The 24202-nt window shown below is 36.5% G+C and overlaps 1 protein-coding gene across 2 annotated transcripts in view; it reads right to left on the bottom strand.

The window, feature by feature from the left end:
- Positions 1-230: 230 nt before the first annotated feature.
- Positions 231-24202, bottom strand: part of HCN1 (hyperpolarization activated cyclic nucleotide gated potassium channel 1) — a 402641-nt gene continuing 378669 nt past the window's right edge. Inside the window, exons 7-9 of one of the 2 annotated variants that reach the window (XR_010413284.1) lie at positions 6460-6624; positions 3383-3575; positions 3123-3252 (exon numbers count right to left, since the gene is read on the bottom strand). Coding sequence is in view for 1 of the 2 variants with exons in the window: in XM_045903607.3 (XP_045759563.1) it covers positions 2387-3252; positions 6460-6624 (1031 nt within the window). In the remaining variant the exon portion in view is untranslated. Of the gene's footprint in view, positions 3253-3382; positions 3576-6459; positions 6625-24202 lie in introns of both variants that reach the window. The other variant, XM_045903607.3, reaches the window with a different exon arrangement.

Raw genomic sequence — 24202 nt, 5'->3', positions numbered from 1 at the left:
AAGCATATATATTCATACATATATATGTATATAATTTACCCTGTACCATTTATTTTTAGTTTAATATATAAACCTTAGTTTTTTGTCCATTCTGTTACAAAGTGAATAAAAATTTTATGGTTGCACTGAAAGACCATGCAATTCAATTTTGCTTATGTTTCTCAATAGTGCTCAAAATAAAAAACCAAAAATTTATATATAAAAATATTTCACTACCAAACCCATTAGTACTATCAAATGTAAACCTTTAATAATTTAAAGGACCAATACATGATCTTAGTAAATTGAAGTTAATTCTCAATATTTTAATAAAATAAAGGAGTTTTGTACTGATATGTAAATGGTCTTGCAGCTTTCCCATAGGTTCTAGGTAGACTGAACAATCCCCTTCTTACACCATTCCTGACATGCCATCAGATGTCACCAGCATGTTAATGACAGCATTACATTGAGTAGCATTGTTGATTACTTCCACACAAGCTGGGATCTGTTAGAAAGGAAACATAACAACTCATTTTGGTATTATAGGTATTATATCCGTAAAAGGCATAACAGGCAGCATGGATCCATTTTAGAGTTTTGCTTTAGTTTTGTTTTCTGTCCTCAAGTCTGTCTGGAGGCCCTGCCCCATTTAATGTGTGACCTTTGTTAAGTTCTTCTTGAATGTATCACCAGTGTCAAAAATACCAAAGACCTCCACTTCAGGTCATTCTCTTAACTTGGGTTATTTACAGAAGTCGGTTGTTAGGAATCTTCCAATTGTGTTCCAGTCATCCACCACATTTGTGGGATGCATTAGGCACAAATGATTACTAAGGGACTTCTCTGAGAAGCAGCAGATGTTCACAGATCATGGAGAGAAGGAAACAGACAAACAAACAATGCTCACATTCAGTTTGCCCCTTGCTTTCTGTCATCACGTCCATACATTTTCCAGCACGTTCCGAGTAACAAACCTCCTATCTAAGGGCTATGTTAGTCACCACATGCCTTAAGATTTACTAACCATTTTATTACAATATACATAGAACAAAATGTGTGTTCCCAAACAGACATGATGCTATCGTGTATTTAGTTATTTTAAATCAACACCAGGGTAAACTACCAACTACCAACAGTAAAGACACAGAACACACTGGCAACTCCAAATCAAGCTGTGGTTTACAAATCATTATTTAAATAATAGTAATAATAGTAATAATATTAAATGAAAGTGAAAACCTCACTTCTAGACTTAAGTCAGAGATTCAAGTCAGCCTTATAGGAATTTTAAGATAGGCAATTAATGAATGGTTATATTTTTCTAGAAATGAGAAATACTGTAAGCCTCTCCCTACAGTGACTGATCTGAACCTATATATTTTTTTTTCCCCAAAAAGCATGCAGGGACTATTTTCAGATGCTTGGTTATGGCAAGAAGGAAGAAAAGTAATGATTTTTTGGTGTCATACAAGCAATTTGTAGAATTGAGCATACAGTTTTGCGTAAAACATTGCAGGTTAAAATAATATTGTAGGTTTCAAGCCATTGCATTACAGTTGAATAACTGTCACAATTAGGTTTTGTAAAATTTCAAACTCTAAGTTTTGAAGTGAAGCAATAAAACTAAATTCTTAAGTGATGACTTTTACCTTCATACAGCACAGAATAGCTATTTTTATTTGGGTTGAAAAAGTTATTTACAACTAACATTGATTGAGTCTTGGTAAAAGTCCGATAACACATGAAGACAAATATCCCCTCAGCTTTCTGAAAGATCAATGAACGTGTTTGAGGTTAGAGATATTCCTAAGGGTGGCAATGCGAGTCTCCAACCGTGGCCAAGCATACGGCGTGTTCTGTAACCTAATTCAAAATTGAAAGCACCAAAATACAATTTGGATCTATAAAATGGGACTTGCTATTTAATTCTCCATAATTAATGATTAACAATTTAGATGCAGAGACACAGCTAATGAAAGAAGTTTTGGTTGGTGCTATTCAGTAGCTCACTTGAGTTGCCTTTTAAAAATCAGAGTTTTGTTTCCACTGAATCCAAGGACTCTTCCTAAAGTAGAGAAATACATGTATCAAAGGAATTCAGTAAAAGTAGGTTAAAAATAAATGATCTTACAACAACATTTTAAATCCTTTAATGATTTAAAGAAAGGAAGACATGTAACACTGAATGCTAAACAGGTCTTTTGAACTTCTCTTGGGAATTTAGATAGATATTTAATAGTAGATATATATTTATATATTTTACATTTTGCATGTAGGCCAGAGCTGTCTAAAATATCTCTTCGTAGTAGGCTATAGGAATCTATCAGGAGACAGAATAAAATAGGGTCTGAGAAGATGCTCAGTTTATTGGAGTATCTCTTTCTGCTTCGACAATCAGCAGGGATCATAAATTTGAAGCAAATCGTGGCTTTTCTGCCTCTGGGTCTGTAGTTAAGACTGAGGAAGACTCTCTCGGAAGAGCAGCTGCTGGCGGAGGGGGTGCGGGAGGGGCTCCGCGGTTAGGGGGAATGGCTCCCGAGGACATCTGTCGGAACAGGGTGACTCGCTGGGGCACGGTGCCCCTGCCCCCTGCCTGAAGGCCCGGGCCGTGAACGGCGGTCACGGGCTGAGGGATGGAGGCCAGGGACTCGCCCACAGTGGGATGAGGTCTGGAAAGGAGAGTGGAAACCTCATGGGGCAGCGAGGGCTGCGAGGCCGACAGGGGCCTGACCTCTCGGGTCAGGCTGGCGTTGTGGAGCGCCTGCGTGCTCCTGTGCACGTCGGTTTTCGGCGTGGGGCCGCCGGGCGTCTGTGGCTGCGGGGGCGGCTGCGGGGGCTGCGGGGGCTGCGGGAGCTGCTGCTGCGTGAGTGACAGCTGGGAGGCGGTGGGGGAGGCGTAGTGGAAAGTTCGAGTGGCCAGCGGGCTCTGTACGGGAGGGCTGCAGACCGCAGTGGTGTAGGAGCAGGGCGACAGGACGGCGGACGGCTGGGGGGTCTGTGTGCTGGGGCTGGGGGAATGCAGGTTGCTGTGGGACAGACTGGAGGCGGTGTACACGGGCGGAGACTGTGTCCTCAGGCGGGAGGTCGGCGTCGTGGCGGAGGAGGTGGAATTCAGGGCTGTCATTTGGGGATAACTGATGGGGGCGATTGCCTGCACCATCTCGCGGTCGTGCTTCACGATCTGCTTCAGGATCTCGTTCTCCTGATTGTTGAAGACGCCAGTGTTCAGATCCTTCTGGAACTTCTGCAGAAGAATGGAATTTTTCTTTCCTGTCAGCGAAAGAGAGGGAGCCACTGAGAAAGCCTGCAGATGACGGGTGACGAGCCCAGGGGAGAGGGGCTCCTGGCAACAGAAGTATGCCCAGGTTTCACAGAAGACGCTTAAAAGCCAAGTACTCACCTTTAGACGCGAACGGAAAGATGGCTCCTGCCCTTCACGCTTCCTGTAGCTCCCCGGGAAATCTTACCTTCTGTGCAAGCCAAGGTGAAAAGCGTAATGTGGCAAAAGCCATCTTACAGGAGAAAGGGAGGTATCTGACCTGAGGGCTACTTTGAAGAGTGGGAGAAGAAAGGGCATTTGGATCAGGACGGGCCTGGAATGAAAATTTAAGTTTAAAGCTACTTTTTTTTTTTCTTCCAGGAAAGGACAATAGAACACTTGCTCTGTGACAGCTACTCTACAAAAGGCTTTAGGTAGACTTAATTTATTTAATCCTCCAGCCTTGGAGGTGGATGTGTTTATAAGCCTGTTTCACCCACTAGGAGAACGGGACAGAGGAAGGTTAGAACAATGCCCAAGAGAGCCTGGTTAATCAGAAACAGGACTGGGGAAGGAAAACAGCAAATATGATTGCAGATTCTTACCAGCGGCATGCATCTGTATCCTGTGAGTGCCTTCTAGAAATGCAGTCTCTTAATCCCCCTCCTACTTGCTGACCAAGATGCTGCATCTTACTAAGATCCTCAGGAGATTCTCACATGCAAATTTGAGGAGCCCTATGGCAAGTCCTTTGCCTCTGACCAGTGCCCTATACCAGTGATCCTCCACCATACATTCATAGTCTTCTCATCTCTGAAGCTTTGAAAAATACTGATTTTCATCTGAACCGTATTAATTAAACCAGAATAACCAGACACGGGGTCCAGATTTCAGTACTTTAAAAGCATATTTCCTCAGAGGATTTTTATGCATGGCCAGGTGGAGAACCATTTCATAATCTTTCCTTTTCTGAAAGGTCTTTGTGAGGATTAAGGGGCACAGTGTATGGCAGGTTCTCAGCTCCCTCTAGAACCTCAGTAAGCATTACCTCTCCTTCCTGCCATTGTCTTTTGAGTGGTTTGCAGTAAGTAGACATTCTTTGGCAGGATGACAATAGAATCAAAATTAGATCGATGAAAGGGGGAAATTAGTGACTTTTGGTGACATCATTGATAAAATAATCCCCAGATAAATATCGTAACTGAAAAGTGAATCAGCTTGCCATATTGCTAAATGAAGTTAGAGTTAGAAGGGATACTTTTTAATGGAAATATTTGTTATAATTTACTTGGATGCTGGAGAACTATCATTTTAAATGACTGCCGAAATAAATGCTTGTCTCTCCTTATAGAAATGTTCTAATTTTCTCAAGAACAAAAGCTCCTATATCTGTAATAAATATAAATGCTTATTTAGCATATTGCCTTAACTAAATATGGTCTTACATGTATAAGCAATAGCCACAGAATGGATAATATTTCTTTGTGATCATGTGAATAGTCAACAGTTTGTAATGTAAGTATCTGTGAACTTGTGGAGAAATATTATACTTTTTAATGTACTGTTAGAATTTTATAAGGATCAAAACTGCAAATGCTTGGTGCTTATTAGCAATTTTATTGCCTGCATTATTGATTGCAAACCATTTCATGCAAACTTTCTTATAAAAATTAATTGGAATAAGTTAGACGAGAGTAAAGCTGATCAGATTAACAGAAATTCTCTATTAAAATACCCTGATTTTAACGCTTTCTCTGAAAATGTCTAGCTGGCTTAGGAAAAAAACGCATGTGCTCAGAAATTAGTCTCTAGCTCTACCATGAGCACTCACATACCACAGAGAGGTAAATTATTTTCAAATTAAATAAAGATGCTTTCAGGAATACCCACTTTTATGGGCACTGTCTCTCTCAATACTATGTCCTATTACATGTCTAAATTGTCAATGTGAATTTCTAATATGTGTCTTATGTCTAATGATAATGTCCAAATACTACCTTTACTTCTCCTAATCTAATTTCAGAGCCTAATGTACCTGTCATCCCACTCTGTAAAAGGAAAGAAAGACACAGAGTGCGTAAGAAAAGCTGACATAAGACTACATCAATCAGTGATCCTTACCTTTAATAAGAATGAAGCACTTGTTTACTTCCAAGTGATCCCAACCCCATATCCTTTGAGATCATTGATTCCTTCATCCTTCCCTACCAGCTCGCTTCAAGAATATTCATTGTGTACTAGGTACTGTGAATGTAATAGTGAATTAGACATGATCTCTACATTCACAAATCTTAGCATCGTTGGAGCAATTGCAATGATAAAAGCAGTATTGTGATGGAGGAAATTCCTAGGGGGATGGGAGAACATACCCAGGATACTCAGCCTAGGAGCCAGTAGGAGGTCACGGAAGATTTCTACAGGGAAGGGATGTCTAAACCCAGGTTATGAATGGAGTAGAGTTAAGCAAGGAAAGGGGGCAGAGCGTGGTAGGGTGGGGAAAGAGGATTTAGGTATAGAAAATGAATGCATACCACCTTCTGACGTCAGAATGTTCCAGCATATCTTGGGAAGGGAATAGCAAGCCAATCTGTTCTAACTTTACTATAGCAATTCTTCAGATCTTTAAACTAGTGTAACTAATAAGGTCTAATTTATATATTCTTATTGGAGAGCAGAGAAGACTGTAAAATAAGTTGATGTTTACAAAGTAAAGCATCTATGTCGGGCACTTCTAGGAAGGTTTTTCCTGCATGAGTCTGTATTACAAACGTTTCCAGAAGTTTCTACTCAGACAAATAAAATGTACAAGTTTTCAGTTCTCAATATACAGCTAAAAATGTAAAGTTGATACATAAAATTTTTTTAAACCTTGTAGTAAAATTATTTGGTTTGTAATGTAGACTCATACTATTATATTTTTAGTTCTATTTTAGTGCTACCTAAAATTTTTATCATTGTTTTTTACCTGAAGATTCAAATTGTTTTGGCATCACTGGGGAAATCAGACTGAGCAGCTAGTAAAAATAGAGATGATTAAATAAACCCAGAATACTTAGAAGAGAAAGATAGTAGAAATAGGGCTAGAGCTAACTGCTAGTTCTATGCTAATTAATAGGCAACCTACTATAGCATTTAGGACTTACGATTGCAAACATATATCAGTCCACTAAAGTATAACTAAATTGTACACAAAAAAGGTAGAAAACTGAAGAGAGTACCTATCCGATCTAGTCGGTCAATGGCAACGGTCTCGAAGGCTCGCCTCATCATTGGATATTCCTCCAGGACCTCATTGAAATTGTCCACAGAAAGTGAATAAAGACGACAATATGTATCAGCTCGAACACTGGCAGTGCGGCGGCCCTTGGTCAGCAAGCAGATCTCTATAAATACAAGAAGGGAAGATTTGTTTGGTAGTTTACTTTCAAAGACCACTAAGACCCACAATTTAAAAAAAAAGTCTCATGGTGTGATCAACCAATGTTTGGCAGCATTTTCTATTTTATCAGTAAATTCCTTCTGACAAAAATATCCAATTAACAATACTCAACCTTAAAATGATATTTATTGTTAAACAGTTAAAGATTTTAGTTCAAATGGAAAGCTGACACGGAGTTACCTATCCTTCAGCCCTCATTCCAATCCATCTGAAATAACAATAAAAATGTAGAAAAGGGAATCATAAATCCACAGTGGAGTTGAATACTGGAAGAAACTGTTATCAGACAAGATTTTTATGAAGTTTGGAAGGCAAAAAGCAGATCATATGATATAGAGAGAAACCAAAGTGAACCCAAACACTGGCCTAGAAAGTCCTATGATCAAGAAAAACTGGACCATAGGTTCTGAGGAATGCATTTCAGGCATGCCTTATGTAGTTCGCATATTCCCAATGAGATTGGTATAGAAAATTACATTCCAAATGCACAGAGAGGCTTTCTGTTTCAGTAATTTCTAAGAAAAATTGTTTTTTGAGAATTAGATTTCCAAAATAAACATTTGCAAATTTGGATTCCCTTATTTGCTACTTAAATAAATCTATAAGTGATAATTTTCTATTTCATTTCCCTAAATTTATTAATTCAACTCTATAGATTTTGATTTTTTTAAAAAATTAAAAATATTTTAAAAATTTAGTTTCAAGATAACCAATTTGAAAAAAGAAATGGCAGAAATATTTCTGTAATGCATAGTTTCCTAACATAAGGAAATAAAAGCAAAATAATTATTGAAAGGGGCCTAAATTCACACTCTCCTGAACTTATTTAAGTAAGTTCAGTTCATGTTGATAAACATGGTGAATAAATTACGTGGTAGGCATTATGTATTTGATGTTAGGGCTGGAAATATGAATCAAACAGAGTATCTACTTTTGTGTTACTTATATACTGATGATTTTTAAAAAAAGAGTTCATCTTAATTGAGAGTTCATTTAAATGCAATCTGGTAAGAACAATAATACAGACTGTGGGCATTCTGGAAGTATTAAGAAGCACATCTGAACCAATCTGGGAAGATAGCATTTTAGGAAATGCCACTGAAGCAACCACTTATGTTGTTGTTCATGCTGGTAAACATGTAAATTTAATAAGTAATATTGTGGAATGTTCACGTTTGTGTGCATGTGCATGTGTGTGTGCGTACTGGTGTAGGTAGAAAGATGAATCTATATTATATTTAAACATAAAGCATATTATCACACCATGGAATTTGCTGGCTACTTTAATCTGAACAATGTGGTAAAAGGAAGTATTTTCAGCACTATCCCCAAATTAAATTCCTGTTGGTCACTAAAGTACTAATGCCATATTATAAATTTATAATTGGCACATTATGGTGAATAAGCTGATGGGAAATGTATTACTGCTAAGTGTTTCTTTCAAATCTGTGCAAGTTGTCATGTAGAATGGTTAGGTTATAAACCTCATGGAAAATAACCAGTAAGATATAACAAAGATCTTAAAAAGTATCCATACTCTTCAACTCGGAAATTTCACTGGACAATCTAACCTGAGGAATAGTCTGTAATTAGAACAGTGTTTACACGGTAATACATATTTATTTAAACATCTGCAAATGCGAGAATGTCGTCAAGAGTCAACCAAGTACAAGGCCACTGGATGAAATATGTGGCAATTATGAAAAGTGAAGCTTTTAAAGTCAGTGTGATAACAGTAGAATGGTCATGAAAGCTTAAGTGAGAAAAGAAAGATACAAGATTGTAATTACAGTCTGATAAAAATGATCCTAATGCTAATGACATCTACCAATATGCCTTGCTCTGGATGAAAAAATATTCCTTTATGCAGATGTGCATTTTTTTCTTTTTTCAACCTCTCTTTACATAAATTATTTTTATTTTGTGATGTGCATAACCTTTAATTAAAAACCTTTAGTTATAAAATTAATATCTAAGTGCACAGAATAGGAAATTAAAAAAAGGATATGAGGGAATGCAAACCTGTTAGTAGTGATTACGACAGTAGGGGATTTCCCCAACTTTACCTTCCATTCTTTTTAATATATTTTTGTTTTGGCACTTACATTTTTAATTTCCAAATGCTTTCCATTTTCCTATGTTTATTTCTTTCTCATTACATCCTTCTCTTTCATTATAGATGTAATGTCCACTGTCTCCTGATGGGTGTTAAGAGTTCTGAATATGAATGAAGCATATATGCTACAACAGGGACAGGCCTCAGTGTGTTTCACAAACATACATGAAAGAAGCAAGACATGAGTCTACAGATTATATGATTCCATGTATATGAAGTATCCAGAGAAGGCAAATCTATAGAGACAAATTATTGGTTGCTCGGGACAGCGGGTAGGAAAAGAGATTCACAATAAATGGGTACAAAGACTTATTGGAGTGATGAAAATGTCCTAAACCTGATTTATGGTGATGGTTTCATAAGTTGGTAAATTTAATTAAAAAATTGAATTGTACACTTTACATGGGTAAATATACTACAATATAAACATATATATATGTAAAATATATTGCAATAAAACTGTGAAAGTGAAGAGAAAAAAGGGCTTTTGTTTTTCTATTTTATATATATCTTAGTCCCCTTCTGTTTTCTGAATTCTTTCTCTTCACTATTTCTGCCTCTGTGCCTAGAGGTTTTCCTTGAATGTTTAATGGTTTCTTCAGGTAATCCGTTCACATTCTTTCACATTTAAGGATGAAAAATCTGGTGATGTGGAATAATTTGTTGATTTGGAGTTTCTCTTTAGAGCAAAGAGATAGGCAGTTTGTTCTCTTACTTCCTTAAATGCCAGAATGGGGAAGGCTTTACTCCAGGGTCACTAATAATCTCTCTTAGCCGTTCTCTGCCTTCTTCAACTGCTTTCAAAGAAGAACCTCAGGAGAATAAATGCCTGGTTACAGGCTGCTCTGCAATGTGGAGTGAGGGACAAAGAGTCCTTTGTACCATATGCAGCCTTGGGTTCTCCCTCACTTTTCATTTGGCTCTTTGTATGCATAGATATGCATCACCTGTTTTCTCCCTCACTTTTCATTTGGCTCTTTGTAGTCCTAGGGTCTCAGCTGGGAGCTATTCTTGGGTTCTGCCAGGAGATCTGCTCCCTCCCTGGGCACAGTCCTTGATATATATATTCCAAGTTCCCTCTACTTTCCCTTCAAGTTTCATCAGTAACCACCAGCATACTTAAAACAAATTTTTGGCTTAAACAACTGAAATTTTATGTTATCACAGTTCTGGAGGCAACACAAAATTCTTCAGCCATTATTTTTTGGCACCTCCTCAATAATTTAGTAGTGAGAAACAGAACAAATGAAGGTATATTCATGAGAGGAGTGAAGGTAGACTCCCTGGTCAGTGTGAAAATCACTTTAAATAGTCCCTTCTTTTAAAGTCTCTTTGTTTCTTCCATGAATAACAAAATTAACAAATGCCACACATTTAGCAATGAAAAAAGCAAATCTTCTGATCATAAAAGTGTCTTAGATTTCATGAACTGAATTTCTAGATTCAGTATGTGAATGGAGCAGTTGCTTCTCCATGAATTAATTTTTGATTAATATTAAGTTATTTTGGAGACCTGCTTACTGAGGGAAGAGAGTCCTGTGTCAGGTGTTACAGAGTTTTTGTGTATTTACTCTGTGTGTGTGTGTGTGTGTGTGTATTTGGGTTTGGATAAAAAACAGAGAAAGAAAAACCATTTTATTCATCTGTATCTCATACTATCCTTTAGGTTCCTAAGAAATTATGTATATATTAGTTTTTCACTACTTTTATTTTCTTGTATTGGATTTTCTAATTGTTTCCTAAAGATTACTTTACCTCCCTCACTGGTTTGAGACATTTTAAAGACAGCAATCATACAATGACATTATTGTATCCCTCCCAGTGACTGCAACCTTGAGTTTTGAGCCCAGAGAAAATTATTTTAAAATGCTTATGAGTACATCAATGATAGTGGATGAACCCAAGGCACTAAGTTCTATTCTTTAAGTTTTAGATAATGTTATATTGGTTCCCCTGTGAGGTATCTCCCTTTTGTAACAGAACTCGCCAAATGATTTATGTACTTGGTCTAAGCAACACAACATATCTTTGTGGGTTTTGTGCAATATCTATAATGAAGAAAGTATCTAGAATGTTTGGTAATATTTTCTTCAACGTAGACAATGTCATTTCTCACCAGGTAGAAAGTTAACTTGCTTTTGGGTGCTCAGATTGACCTCACACAAAAAGTAAAATACACAATGAAATAAAATTGAACTCCCAAAGAACAAACTAAGTGCATCTTACAGATGTAAGCTTTTTAAAAGAATATTATGGCATATTTTCTAGACCATGTTGACTGTTCCAATCTATTTTCTTCTTGTTTACTTTTTGAGAACTAAACTAGGAATTTCCCAGGGGTGCAATCACTGCTTTAACAATTTTAGTGCAAATTTACTTGGAAATAAGTCCCTTTATCTGGACACAAATTTCTAAATTATAATCCAGAGCACAAGTATTTGGGGACTTGACGTATTAATTTTAATTTTGTATGATTCTCCCGTTTTTCTTTACAGGGTAAGTTATTTCACTTATTGAAGAGGAAAACTGATAGTAATGCACCCTATCAAAGGCACATTGGAAAACTGTTTTCAATTTCAACATTATAAAGAGGAGTATGTCCCAGAAGATTAAATTTGACTCACTGCTACTATATATATATATATATATATATATATATATATATATATATATATATTTTTTTTTTTAATAAACCTTAGGGTATGAGATATATCAACAGCTCCAGGCTATTTTTGCTGACATCAGTTAACCTTGATTATAAGCACTTCAGTCTATCTGACATTACTGTCACCTATATAAAGTCATTTTATAAATGGCGTCAAGAATTTTGCAACTCAGAAATATTTCTGTGACCCCTAAAACAGAGTTTAACATTGCAGTAACGCAGGAACTTACCAGGAATTTATGACAGAAATTTGTAAGGTAATATGTTTAACTTGAGTTTCTAGAATTTATAGGAACATCTGTACTTGGTGCTCATAGTAACCCAAGCAAGAAGCTGCTTCCTTTTTTTTGTATTCAATATCATGAAATAAAAGTAATTCTCTATTCTGTATCAAAATACTAATTTCCTGTAAATTACTTAGGCTCCTAATCCAGTGTCTCATAGTATGTGCAAGAGGAAATAACACTTTTCTTGTTTTCTTTCTATATTTGTATTTGTAATCTTTCTATATTTATACGAGTGAACTAGTAAAATATCACCTCTTACAGCATAGGAGGTGGTAACATCTGGCTTAAATCAATCTGCATATCAAGCTTGGCTGGTAGAAGCACTTGAGATGTCACATGAATTTGAATAGCAATCTAGGGAATTTGGAATAGAATAGAACGTTCAATAGATGTAAATTTGTAGTAGTTGAAATATTTTGAGATATTTCACGGAGCACCTAGGTGGCTCAGTTGGTTAAGTGTCTGCCTTCAGCTCAGGTCATGGTCCCGGGGTCCATGGTCCCAAGCCCCAATTGGGCTGGGCTCTCTGCTAAGGAGGGAACCTGCTTCTCCCTCTCCCTTTGCTGTTCCTCCTGCTTGTACTCTCTCTCTCAAATAAATAAATAAAATCTTAAAAAAAAAGGAATATTTCACATCTTTTATAAGCTTCTGAAACAGATTGGTTATAACATATTCATAAAAAATTCAGATATTATAAAAGAAGAGTTATGCATATATATTACAATAGTCTAATAACTAGAATATCCAATTTTGCTTTATTTTCTAAGGATATAACTGATGATTCAGTTCTCACAGACACAGTCACATTTGTACAATTATTAGCACCTTCTACCATCGATCCTATTGTCATTTATATCATCTAAAGTTATTGCTTTGCCAAAAAAATCTTAGCTCTCCCCCATACGTTTGGTCAATTCATCTCTTTTAACGTACAGCAATTAGGATGATCACCTGTGGCTCTGAATATTGGCCTAGTAGTGGCATTTCAGACGGGTTAAGCATGGGCAAAGTTGTTACGAGGATTAACTAAAATAGTGCTTACAAAATGCCTGGCACAAGCCTAGTACAGAGTGGGCACTCCTGAAACATGGGTCCCTGCCTTTCCCCCTTATGTTCCCTCTCTTCTCGCTGTATTATTTTGACTCTACCTGCTGGAACAAAGGAAAAAATAATGTTTCATATATCAAGTAACTGTTCAAATTTGTGAAATATAATTATCATCTCCCACACCCTCCACCCTCTTGTAAACAATCTGTTCATCAACTAACCATCCCAATTCCTTAATCTTGTCTCAAATGAGATGAGTTCACACCCATGGACACCCTTCTTAATGATCTTTGTGTCTCCACTCTGCTTGATAATCATGCATCTTAGACCCTATGGCACATTTTCAGACTTACTTGTTTATGTGATTATTTCTCTAAACTAATAGGTCTTTAATGAAAAGTACAACCATCACATTTACAAAACCTACCATAGATTTACTCACATAATATCATTGTGGTTTGAGAAATAAAGAATGAGGGCGCCTGAGTGGCTCAGTCGTTAAGCGTCTGCCTTCGGCTCAGGTCATGATCCCAGGGTCCTGGGATCGAGTCCCACATCGGGCTCCTTGCTCGGCAGGAAGCCTGCTTCTCCCTCTCCCACTCCCCCTGCTTGTGTTCCTGCTCTCACTATCTCTCTCTCTGTCAAATAAATAAATAAAATCTTAAAAAAAAAAGATAAATAAAGAATGAATGAATCAATGAATAAATGAAAAGTAGAAACGATTTACACCAGTGTGCAAATACGTTTCAAAAAAAACAGTGCTCACACTTGAGCACAACATTCTAAATAGCCATATCTTTTTGAGGAGTTTGGACCCTATCCACCAGAAGTTACATTACTCTTACCTTTTATCTGGTTCCTATTGGTTACAAACATGTTTGTGACATGATTGTTTCATTCTGTTGGATATACAGATGTTTCCATTGAGGTTTATACTTTCCACTTCTAAACCTCTCACCGCTTCCCCTTCCTTATGATCGATATATTTATAAATTCTACTGTGACCTCTTCAACTGCCTAATGTCTGCATAAAATCTGCTTTACACAATACTACTCATAAACTGTTATCTACTATATATTTATACTACTTGTCTTTCACAAGTTAAAATACTTGATGGACTATCTCAGTAATTTTCAGGATATCTGTTGGGTAGATAAAGAACAATCACTGATAGCCCCATGTGAGTCCATGTGACATATAGAAGATTAAAGGGGATCTGTTATGTGATTGGAACAAAAATCACATAAAAAATATCAAAGCCAAGAAGGGTAAGACCATACTTCTCCTGATTTCTATCCATCTTTAAAAATCCACTGGACTACTCCAAATCTTTCCTTTTGATTTTAAATCTACCAACACTCAACTCTTTAAAAGTTAATCAAACACCTTGAATTATAAATGCCTTTAAAAAGCAGCCAGCTTTTAAAAAATTCATCAAATGACTTTGGCTCTTAGCTACATCAAGTGTGTTTTTTTTGAAGTGATATCTTGACAGCTCTGTTTTCCTATGGGGTTTAATATGCTTACACAAAATGAAAAAGAAAAAGAAAAGTACTGCAGAAATAATAGTCTAAACAGAAAATATATTCACTAGATATTTATGAGGCAAGTCTACTACAGCAAAACAGTTATTTGTCTCCAAAATTTTCCCCTGGTTCTCTCTCTTTCTTTGTCTCTTTCACTCACGTATACACATACATGTGTGAATGATAAAATAGGGATTTAAATACACACTTTCTTGGTTTATTCAATGTAACAATGAATGGTTAACTGATTCATACTGGAATCTTTAGTGCAGTGCTTCCCGCACTTTAATATGCGTAAGAATCCCCTGCATGTCTTGCTAAAAAGCAGATTCGGATTTAGTAAATAGGGGGGTGCTGACAATGCATATTTCTAGCAAGGTTTTAGGTGATGTCAGTGATGGGCTTTTTTTTGGGAAAAGAAGTCTTGTAGCTGTCAGATTTACATCTAAAACAGGGTTCCTTGTTTAAAAAAAATTGGAAAAAGGTGGCAAAAAGGAATGGAAATTAAGGGATGGTATAAATTCAAGTCAACAAATGATCTTTGAAGGAAACTATGGGGAATATAAAAGAAATAATAAAAAACCCCTCAGAGTTTATAGTTAATTAGAAATCCAAACACAATATATAAACCCAGCTTAAGAATAATTCCAAAGCTAAAGTGTCTGCTAGGGACTTTAACCTAATAGAAATCTAAAAATCCAGATAATACATCATCTGTCGTAATCGATTTCTATACACTTTTGGTGACAAGAGAAGGCTTAGGTAGGCTCTGAAAACAGTGTAGGAATTGCATTGCCCAGGCCATGAGGATGCAGAAGACAGAAAAATGGGATGGGAAAGAAGGTGGATGGAATAGCGTCCTGAGCACAGTTGCAGAGGAGAGTTTGGGTAGAGGGTTTCCATGGAACTCTAAGAACAGCCGTCTCAGGATCATAGGAGTTTCAGTAGGCAGAGAGAATAGTCCTCCACAGATAAGAAGTTTGGTCTTGATTGACAATATTATTGCAAGATTTCTGAAGGAAGGAATTTGTGTATAAAGTATTGTTTTAGGAAAGAATAAATGGAATAGTGCTGGGGAGTTCTGTCTCAATATCTTGCCACACATGGGAAAAACACTCAGCCTCTGTTTCTCTAAAAGGTAAACTTGTTCTCTCTCAAATCTTTTGTTTCTTGATACAGGAATATTAATCTACAGTTGGCTTATAAAAATGAATGGAGAGGGGGCCTCCTAGCAGGTAAAAAAGATTTGTAAAGAAGTTTCACAATTATTAATTTGGGTATGAGATGATGGGGATTTGCTTAAAATAAAGCTGTAGCATCTAGAACAAAAGTGACCTCTTTAAAGAATTACTGCAAATGAAGCTTCAAAAGGACTTGAAAAGTGATGAGGCATCTGTGAATTTTGAACCTAGAGGTAAAGGCAAACCACTATAGGGTTTCTGCTTTGAGTGAGATAAGATAAAAGGTTGTTTTGGAAAAAAATCAGGCAAAACTTTGGCATCCAGAGAAAAATCTCATTTCATGAAACACTTTCTGACATGAAGCCAATAGCTCCTTTTTATAAAATTGGTTAGAAGCAGTATTTTTTTGTGTGTGTTCAAGTTGGTAAGCTTTCATCATATAACTGAATATATGTATTAACAAGTACAGCCATGATTGATGCCTACCTCAAAGACAGGTATCCCAAACCTGGCCAGCAGCCCACAGGATGGCCTGGCTGGAGAACTCTTCCTGATGGGGATGCTTTATGTTGGATTGTGACTGACAGGCCTAATTATACCCTCTCATGGGGAGCCTGAAAGTGAGGAATGAACAGCTAGGAAAGTCAGAGACTGCATAAGTTTTGGGAATGGTGTATCCCTAAAATGGCTCCTGGGGTACTGGAATTGCTATGGGTTCCCGAGGGGCATTCTCTCTTGCCACAAAGTCAGCCTCTGACTTTCCTGGGGTGGTTTGCTGTGCTTCCTTTCTTCTGTGTTCCCTTACAATAGGGTCTACCACTTCAGCTAACCTGAGCTTGACTCAATGCCACTCAACCCGGAAGTGCCGGACTCATACACATCTCCATCTGTGACCTCTTTCTAGATGTTCATTCCAGGCCATTTTGTTAAAAGCCTCTACCTTTTCTTTTCTTACCCACTCTTGAGAGATTACAGTGAGTTCTTCAAGCCCAGTACATGAGTAGTCAGAGAGAGGCCTTAAAGTGAGTAGAAAACTAATATCCTACCTACAGAGTTTCCATTTTCTACTTCTGAGTACTCCAAGGTATCAGTAGAGAGGTCAGCTGGAAATCTCTTTTTGTGCAAGGTAACAACAAAAATGTATTAGGCACACAAAGCAACCCTACTACCATTCCCCTCACCCAGAAAACAGCCACATTCACAAATTAATCCTAACACAGGTAAATATCTGTTGATATCTTTCCCCTCCAAGAAGCATCACTCTATAGGACAACAAATAAGCAAATTCAAGGTAATAATTACAATCATAAAAATGACACTTAAATTCTGAATTAAAAAGTTTGTGTATTAAGTTCAAGTATGTATTCATGATAAAAGATGATCCACATCAATAATTAGTTGGTTTAGTTAGTAGTATGTATTAAGTGATAGAAGTGAAATGCATATGCATTAAAGGAATAATAATAAGTAAAATATATTTCACAGATGCTTTTGCTTATGTTATTCAGAATAAATTAAATTTGGATGAACAGTTAGTTTTAAAATAAGAGGATATATCAAGATTCTTATAGCTAAATCCAACCTTCACATTTTTGCTGCTTTTTGTATTATATTAAGCATAGTTTTCATGTTTTTAAAAGTTTGTAAAACAATAAATAAAAGATAAATATGCAACAGAGACCACACGTGGTCCACAAAGCCTAAAATATTTACTATTTGGTCCTTTACAGAAAAACTCTGCCAACTTCTAGGTTTTATAGACTTTTTTTTCCCTTCCAAATAGATGACCTTTACCATAACTGAATCAAATAAAATCTGGAAAGAATAGCAATCAGTGGACTAAAGATGCATAAGCTATGTTTTAGCTTGTGATTTCAAGCAAAGTGAGCTGAAGAATTAGGTCAAACGCCCCAACAGTTTATCTAAACTACATTAAAAAAATTCCTTCCTGACCTACTTGGTCAGTATGATAAATGGACTTGGGGAAACTCTCCTGTCAGAGATGGTCTGACTCTCATGCTGGAGAAAAGACATCTTCTCATCATTTATAAGCTTAACTGAGATGAGACTGCATCTTTTTCAAACTATATCTAATAGAAACTTCACTTAACCAGGTACTCAGTTAACCAGTATTTTCTTCTCAGGCTTGTGGAGAAGGTAGGGATGGAAGAAACACATCTTAAAGGATAAAAGTTATAGAAAGGGCTCAGTTTCTTTCCTATTTCTTAAGATTTTACCATGGAATATTTTGAATATTTAAAAAAGGCAGAATAGTATCCTAGCATACTGTTAGAATACAAGTAGGATAGTATAACATCATAGTCTAATGAATTGTAGAACAGTATAAATAATAATAGTAAAATAAATCCCTATATGTTCACCCCCCAGCTTAAGCAATTATTAACTCAGAGCTAAACATGTTTCACTTGATACTTCACATATTTCCCCTCTCCCTGATTACTCTGAGGTAAATTGCGAATATATTAATTCAAGTGGGAAGTTCCACTATGCATTACTAAAATATACTCAGTATAATATCATTATTATACCTAAAAATTAACAATAATTTCTTAATAATTATCAAACATTCAGTCAGTGTTAATTCTAACCAGGAACAAATTTTGTTTTGCAATTTCCAGGTCATGTCACAACTCTCTCCCCTTCCCAGACAAACCTGCTTGAGATTCTCTTTCTCGCTTTCCCTCTGCACCCCATGCCCCCTCTCCCAAAACAAACAAACCACAAAACATTTAAAATAAGTACAAATAAGTGTTGAAAGATGAAAGATATGTAATCCATTATAATACTATGCCAGGAAAAGAAAAGTATACTCATGTATTTCAAAGAAAGATATTAATCTATTTTAAGAGAATATCAATTGAAAACAAATGAAATTCTGTTAAATATAACAAGAATAACTTAGTCCTAGAATATTGATTTATCGAGGTATATCTCCATTACTATTTTCTTTTTTTTTTTTTTAAGATTTTATTTATTTGACAGAGAGAGACACAGCGAGAGAGGGAACACAAGCAGGGGGAGTGGGAGAGGGAGAAGCAGGCTTCCCGCAGAGCAGGGAGCCTGATGCAGGGCTCAATCCCAGGACCCTGGGACCATCACCTGAGCCAAAGGCAGACGCTTAACGACTGAGCCACCCAGGCGCCCCATCCATTGCTATTTTCTACACCATCATTATTATTAGCAGAAATCCCTAAACAGAAGGAAGGATGACAACTGAAACTTCAGAGACCAAGTGAGAATGAAGGAAGAGCTGAAACGATCTCAGAAGGAAAACAAAATAAATGCAAAAACGATAATTATTCTTGTTGTCAGATTTGTATTAATTATTGGATGTGTATTTCAATATATAAAATTGAACAAGACTCTCTAGACCAGGGTTTCTCAACTGCAGCCCTATTTTCATTTAGGGTTACATAATTCTTTGCTGTTGGGAGCTGTCCTGGGCATTGCAAAATGTTCTGCTGCATCTCTGGCCTCTACTTTCTAGATGCTAGAAGCAAATCCTTCACCTAAAAGCACCGGACTGATGGATTGACAGCAATGCTGATGAGGACATACTGTTGGGCTCATTATCTCCATAAACCCTGCCCTAAAAATCCAAGGTGGCTGGGGCACCTAAGTGGCTCAGTTGGTTAAGCATCCAGCTCTTGATTTTGGCTCAGGTCATGATCTCGGGGTCCTGGGAGTCTGCGCTCAGTGGGGAGTTGGGCTCTGCACTCAGTGGGGAGTCTTCTTGAAAGTCTCTTTCCCTCTGCCCTTCCTCCACTCGAGCTTGCACTCTCTCTCTCTAAAATGCATAAATAAATCTTTAAAGAAAAGTCCAAGGTGGCAAATGTGCTATTGCTTTGTGTCTTTGTACAACTTTTGCATCATCTTGACAACAGAATCTTAAAATTATGTTTTGGACATCAAAGCATCTATAATTAAATTCTTTGGGACATTTGTTTTAATTATGCAGTTTTGGGGGATAATCTTGAAACACTGTATCACTTTGTAAATAAGAGAAAGCTAATATTTAAACACATTAGAAACCCTTTTTGAAAGCTCCATCTATTTTTCTTTCCCATTCAGGTGTTAGGTAACTCAAGTTCGTTTACTAGTTTGATTAAATAGAATAAAAAAGGTCTGCTAAAAAGTCCATGGCACTTAGATACAGGAAAAAAAAATGAAAAAAAAATTTAGTGTTAATAAATAGTACTGATGTGCAAATTTTTTATGACAGAAAGTTTGATTAATTTGGAGCTTTTTGATAGTGAGTGTGGACAAAAAAGCATTTGAAGATATGCAAAAACATAATATAGAGAAGCTCTTCTCTTTGGCTAGCTATATAATATGATTAGGGAAGTGTTTATGACCCACATATGATGGTTTCTTTTGTGTTGGGACGTATGGTTAAGTTTCATAATATTTTCTTTGATATAAAAGCAGAAAGTTTTTTTTTTTTGGTAGAGAAAAAAGAATGAAATATGCCTGATACGTATTACATAGCAGTGCTACATAATGAGCATAATGAGCAACATGCTTACTGTTATGGCCATGACTAACTCCGTAGAGTAGATAAGTGTGTGTGTGTGGGGTAATCCATTTTAGCCCAGTTGAAAAACGTGCAAAAACTATACATGGAAAACCCTCATCCAGAAACTGTTCTATTGTTTTCAATGCATTTTAAACTATCTGAAATTATTTTATTTATTGATTTCTTTTCTTTTTTAATTGTCTGTGAATGGGAATTGTAAACTGCATGAGGGCAGGATATAATTTCTCTTCCTCACTACTGGATTGCCATTACCTACAATAGCAGCTGACACTTTGCAGTTGTTCAATATTTGTTGAAGGATGAATAAATTAATGAGTAGTTATGATATACTTAGACATCAACCAGTAGCATATTTAAAAAAATTGTTTAATTAGGACCAAGGTATGGTCAGGACATTTTTTTTCCCAGATCTGGACACAAGTAAAAAGACATTAAAAAGATAAAAAAAAAAAAAAATCCGTCATCATCAGTACATAAAAGAAAAAAATATTTCAATATAGAAATAGCAAGAGTAATTTCAAAATAAAAAAATAAACATAGAATAAAGACAGGACAGTTCAATAAACTCACATGTAAGGATAACCTACTCTACTGTGCTTATATTACTTACTTCATCATAGACCAGTGAAAAATCCAACACAGACCTGCACCAGCTTGCCCACTGGGCTTTAGGGATGCAGCTATAATAAAAGGCTTTCCATCATGATACATGGAGATGGCATGAATAAATATTAATAATTGTTAATTTTATTATGAGCTCATGTTTCTCTAAGCTCCAGACTACTGAGTTAGTCTAATGTTAAAATCTCAAAATATATATGTGGTAAATGGTGCTGAGTGATCAGTTTTAGGGTCAAAGATTTGTCTTTATTCTCCTTGTTCTCATTGCCAAAGTTCATCCTGCTGAAAAGTTTCCCTAGGGTCCAATACATCTTCTCAGCATCCTTTGTTTTCCCACAAAAATGTTAAATGATGGCATGTATCTTTCCACCATTGGGCTGAATTATCTTTTCCTCAGCAGAGACAGCTGGAGGCATTCTGTTAAGAGTGTTTTTTTTACAGCCTAATTGACAATTAGGGTATTAGCATAACGGGATAGAGACTTCTTTTCCTCTGTCCTAGGTACAATTTATGTAACTTCAGAATGTTATATACAAATTCTAGATGTTATAAGTTTCAGCTATAGTTTTGGCCTTTTTGAGAACAGAAACATCTTGTAATATACACAATGGTTCTAGAAACAGAATGGTAGTTGTAAATGTGGAAAAGCCAGAAACTTGTGAGAGGTAGATAAGAAAACTGAATAGGACCCCTAATGAGAGGAACATCAAGTTTCTTTTGCTTTTCCTATTACTAGCTCAGAATACTTTTTATGGGGAGTAGGTTGTTCTAATATTAGGGGGAGGAAGGGGAACTTTCTCAGCTAGGATTCCTCACCTAAAACATACAACAAAGAAAATCATTTCAGTGATTATTTTATGAATTCTCACGAGGATGGTACACAAACTGTGCCATTCTAGATGCACATGTGCTAAGTTAATTCATTATTTGTAACATATTCTTTAGGACAATAGGGCTTAATTCTCTCTAGGATCTGGTTCAGAAGAGCTGGGGAGTAGTAGATGAAATTGGAAGGAGATTAAGTAATTATAATAGGTTATAATAGGAACAGAGATGCAGTCTTACAATTTTGTAAAATTCCTCATGTTTGTGAGGTCAGTGCACCATCTTTTCTGCTCTCATGTTAGTGGCAGCTTTCATAAGGGAAATTAATTCTCCCAATTTATTGTGAACCAGAGTCATCTTAATCTTCATTTTATTATTGGAGGTCTCTGGTACTGCAAACAGACTATTGATCCTCCTGGACATTTATAAGTTGCCTGATGCACAGGCACTCATTCATCAATTCAACAAATAGACAGTGGATAAACACATGGATTAAATAACTGCAAATGTGGCAGATGTTGGTGAGAAACTGGATATATGACCAATATAACCACTGCATACTTAAAATACGTAGTCCAGCAAGCTCGACACCCAACTCATCTCTCATTTCCTCCCACTTCTACCCTTGCAAACCTGTTTTATCTATATTCACTATCATGTGAAATAGCATCATATTTACAGTTATCCAAACCCAAAGCATGCTGCCATTTGTAAATCTTCCCTTTCTTTTACTCTCCATAAACAGCTGGACTATAAATTCCACTGTTTCTTTCCTTCAGTGTCTTTTCTCATCTTTTGCTGAAGATGAGTTTAAATCCTCATTACTTCTTGTCTGGGTTATTTTAAGACTCTCCTATCTGCTTGCATGGGTGCCTCCCTCTACGAGAACGCTTATTCCTGAATGCAAATTTGGTCATCCCATCCCTCTTGCCCATTGAGTGTAGGATGAAATCCTGATTTCTTGCCAAGACATAGATCCGCATTTACTCATCTCCTGCTACTGACTGCCTCCCACTCTACATTCCAAACATACTGAACCCTGTATGGGCACTTCCTCAAACCACCATGCTTTCTCTATCCTCTGCCTTTACACTAGCTGTCCCTTCCATCTGGAATGCTCCTTCCACAAACATCTCAATCCGCTACCTCCCACGCAGCCTTCAGGACTCAAGATAGCTGTCACCTCCTTCAGAGAGGATTTTTTGGACAGATTCCTCCATCTCAAGTTGTGATTTTATCTTATGTTAATTAACTGAATTATACTGATGTGCATATCTATATGATTTCCTACATGTCTGCTTTCTTGAAGACATACTGATTACAGGACCTAGTGCCTGGTGTTTAAAATATGGTCTCAATAAAGCTTGTTGAACAAATGAATATTAGTCAAAGCATAGGCTGTTGATATGTAGTCGATAATGATGTCATTTACAGCATACTCAATATTTAATGTTCATGACTGGTATGTCATCAGTTGAAAATGATTTTATGCCATAGATTGAAAACGATTTTATGTCAATAGATCAAGTAGGAAATATTGATGTGGAATAGGGAAAGAAATGATGAATAAAAAGTAAAATATATTTGTATACATGTATGGATGTTTCTGTGTGTGGATGGTTATTTCAATACACATTATTGAAGACCCACAAAACCCTAGGCCAGGGAATAGAGTTATGAAGTTTGAAGAGATTCAGTTTAGTAGGCAAGCACAGATAATTTAATTGCAATATATGCAATAAAAAGATAGAAATAAGCTTAGACTACTATCAGAAAGAGGAGCGATGATGCATGGACCAGCCTGCAGTTCAGAGCAGGCTTGCTGGAAGAGTAAATTTGAGTAAGTTCAAAGTAGACAAGTGAATGAGAGGAATGCAAAGTTTTTCAACTGTGTGTGAAAATGTTACTAGCTATCCACTTTGACCATGAAATCTATCTAAAGATTGTCACTGGAAAATTTTTCATGGTTATCTCAGACCTTGGGAGAATGGAAAGACATTAAAAGATAGGTTCAATCACTGTAATCACACCACCTTACAGCAAATATTTACTAAATGGATATGTAGATAAATGTGGATATGCTGATGTGGGTATGGACTATTATAACAAATTAATGTTTCATTTTGTGTCTGCATCTACTTTACCAAACCACACCTAGCATTTTACACACATATGAACACACACAAACACACACTCACACAAGTGCCATCATTTATCCTGTGGAACTGCCTATAAAGTGAGTAGTATTATTGTTATTTTACAGACTACTGCACTCAGCTAAAAGAATTCGGTTAACCTACTTAAAGCTAAATAACTAGTTGGTAATAGGGCCAACATTTGATTCTCAGTCTGTGTGAGGCCATACTTGATCCATCATGCACCGTCACAGATACGGTATTCTCTGATTTAAAGGGCACTCAATGGGAAGTCTTTCTTTCCCAACAAACATTTTTGAAAATTACTGTAAAGATGAAAATTAAAAGGAATTGAAACAAAAATTATATTTAGTTGATAGCTAAGTAGAAGCGAAGTGATCTAAAGCATAGCTCCAAAGAGACTTAGCATCTGTGCACCGAAATGCTCGTTTGAACAAGTCCAACTGTGTTTCCGAACTATGCCAATCCTTTCCCTTGGCTAATACAGAATCCAGTTTACAGAATATATCAAACTGCAGCCTGCTTGCTGAGAGGAGCCG

The sequence above is a fragment of the Mirounga angustirostris genome, unplaced genomic scaffold (assembly GCF_029215605.1).
Source record: "Mirounga angustirostris isolate CCGP_5_RB_7025 unplaced genomic scaffold, mMirAng1.0.hap1 SCAF_7, whole genome shotgun sequence".
NCBI classification, from domain to species: Eukaryota; Metazoa; Chordata; class Mammalia; order Carnivora; family Phocidae; genus Mirounga; species Mirounga angustirostris.
This window is presented reverse-complemented; position numbering and strand designations above follow the sequence as displayed.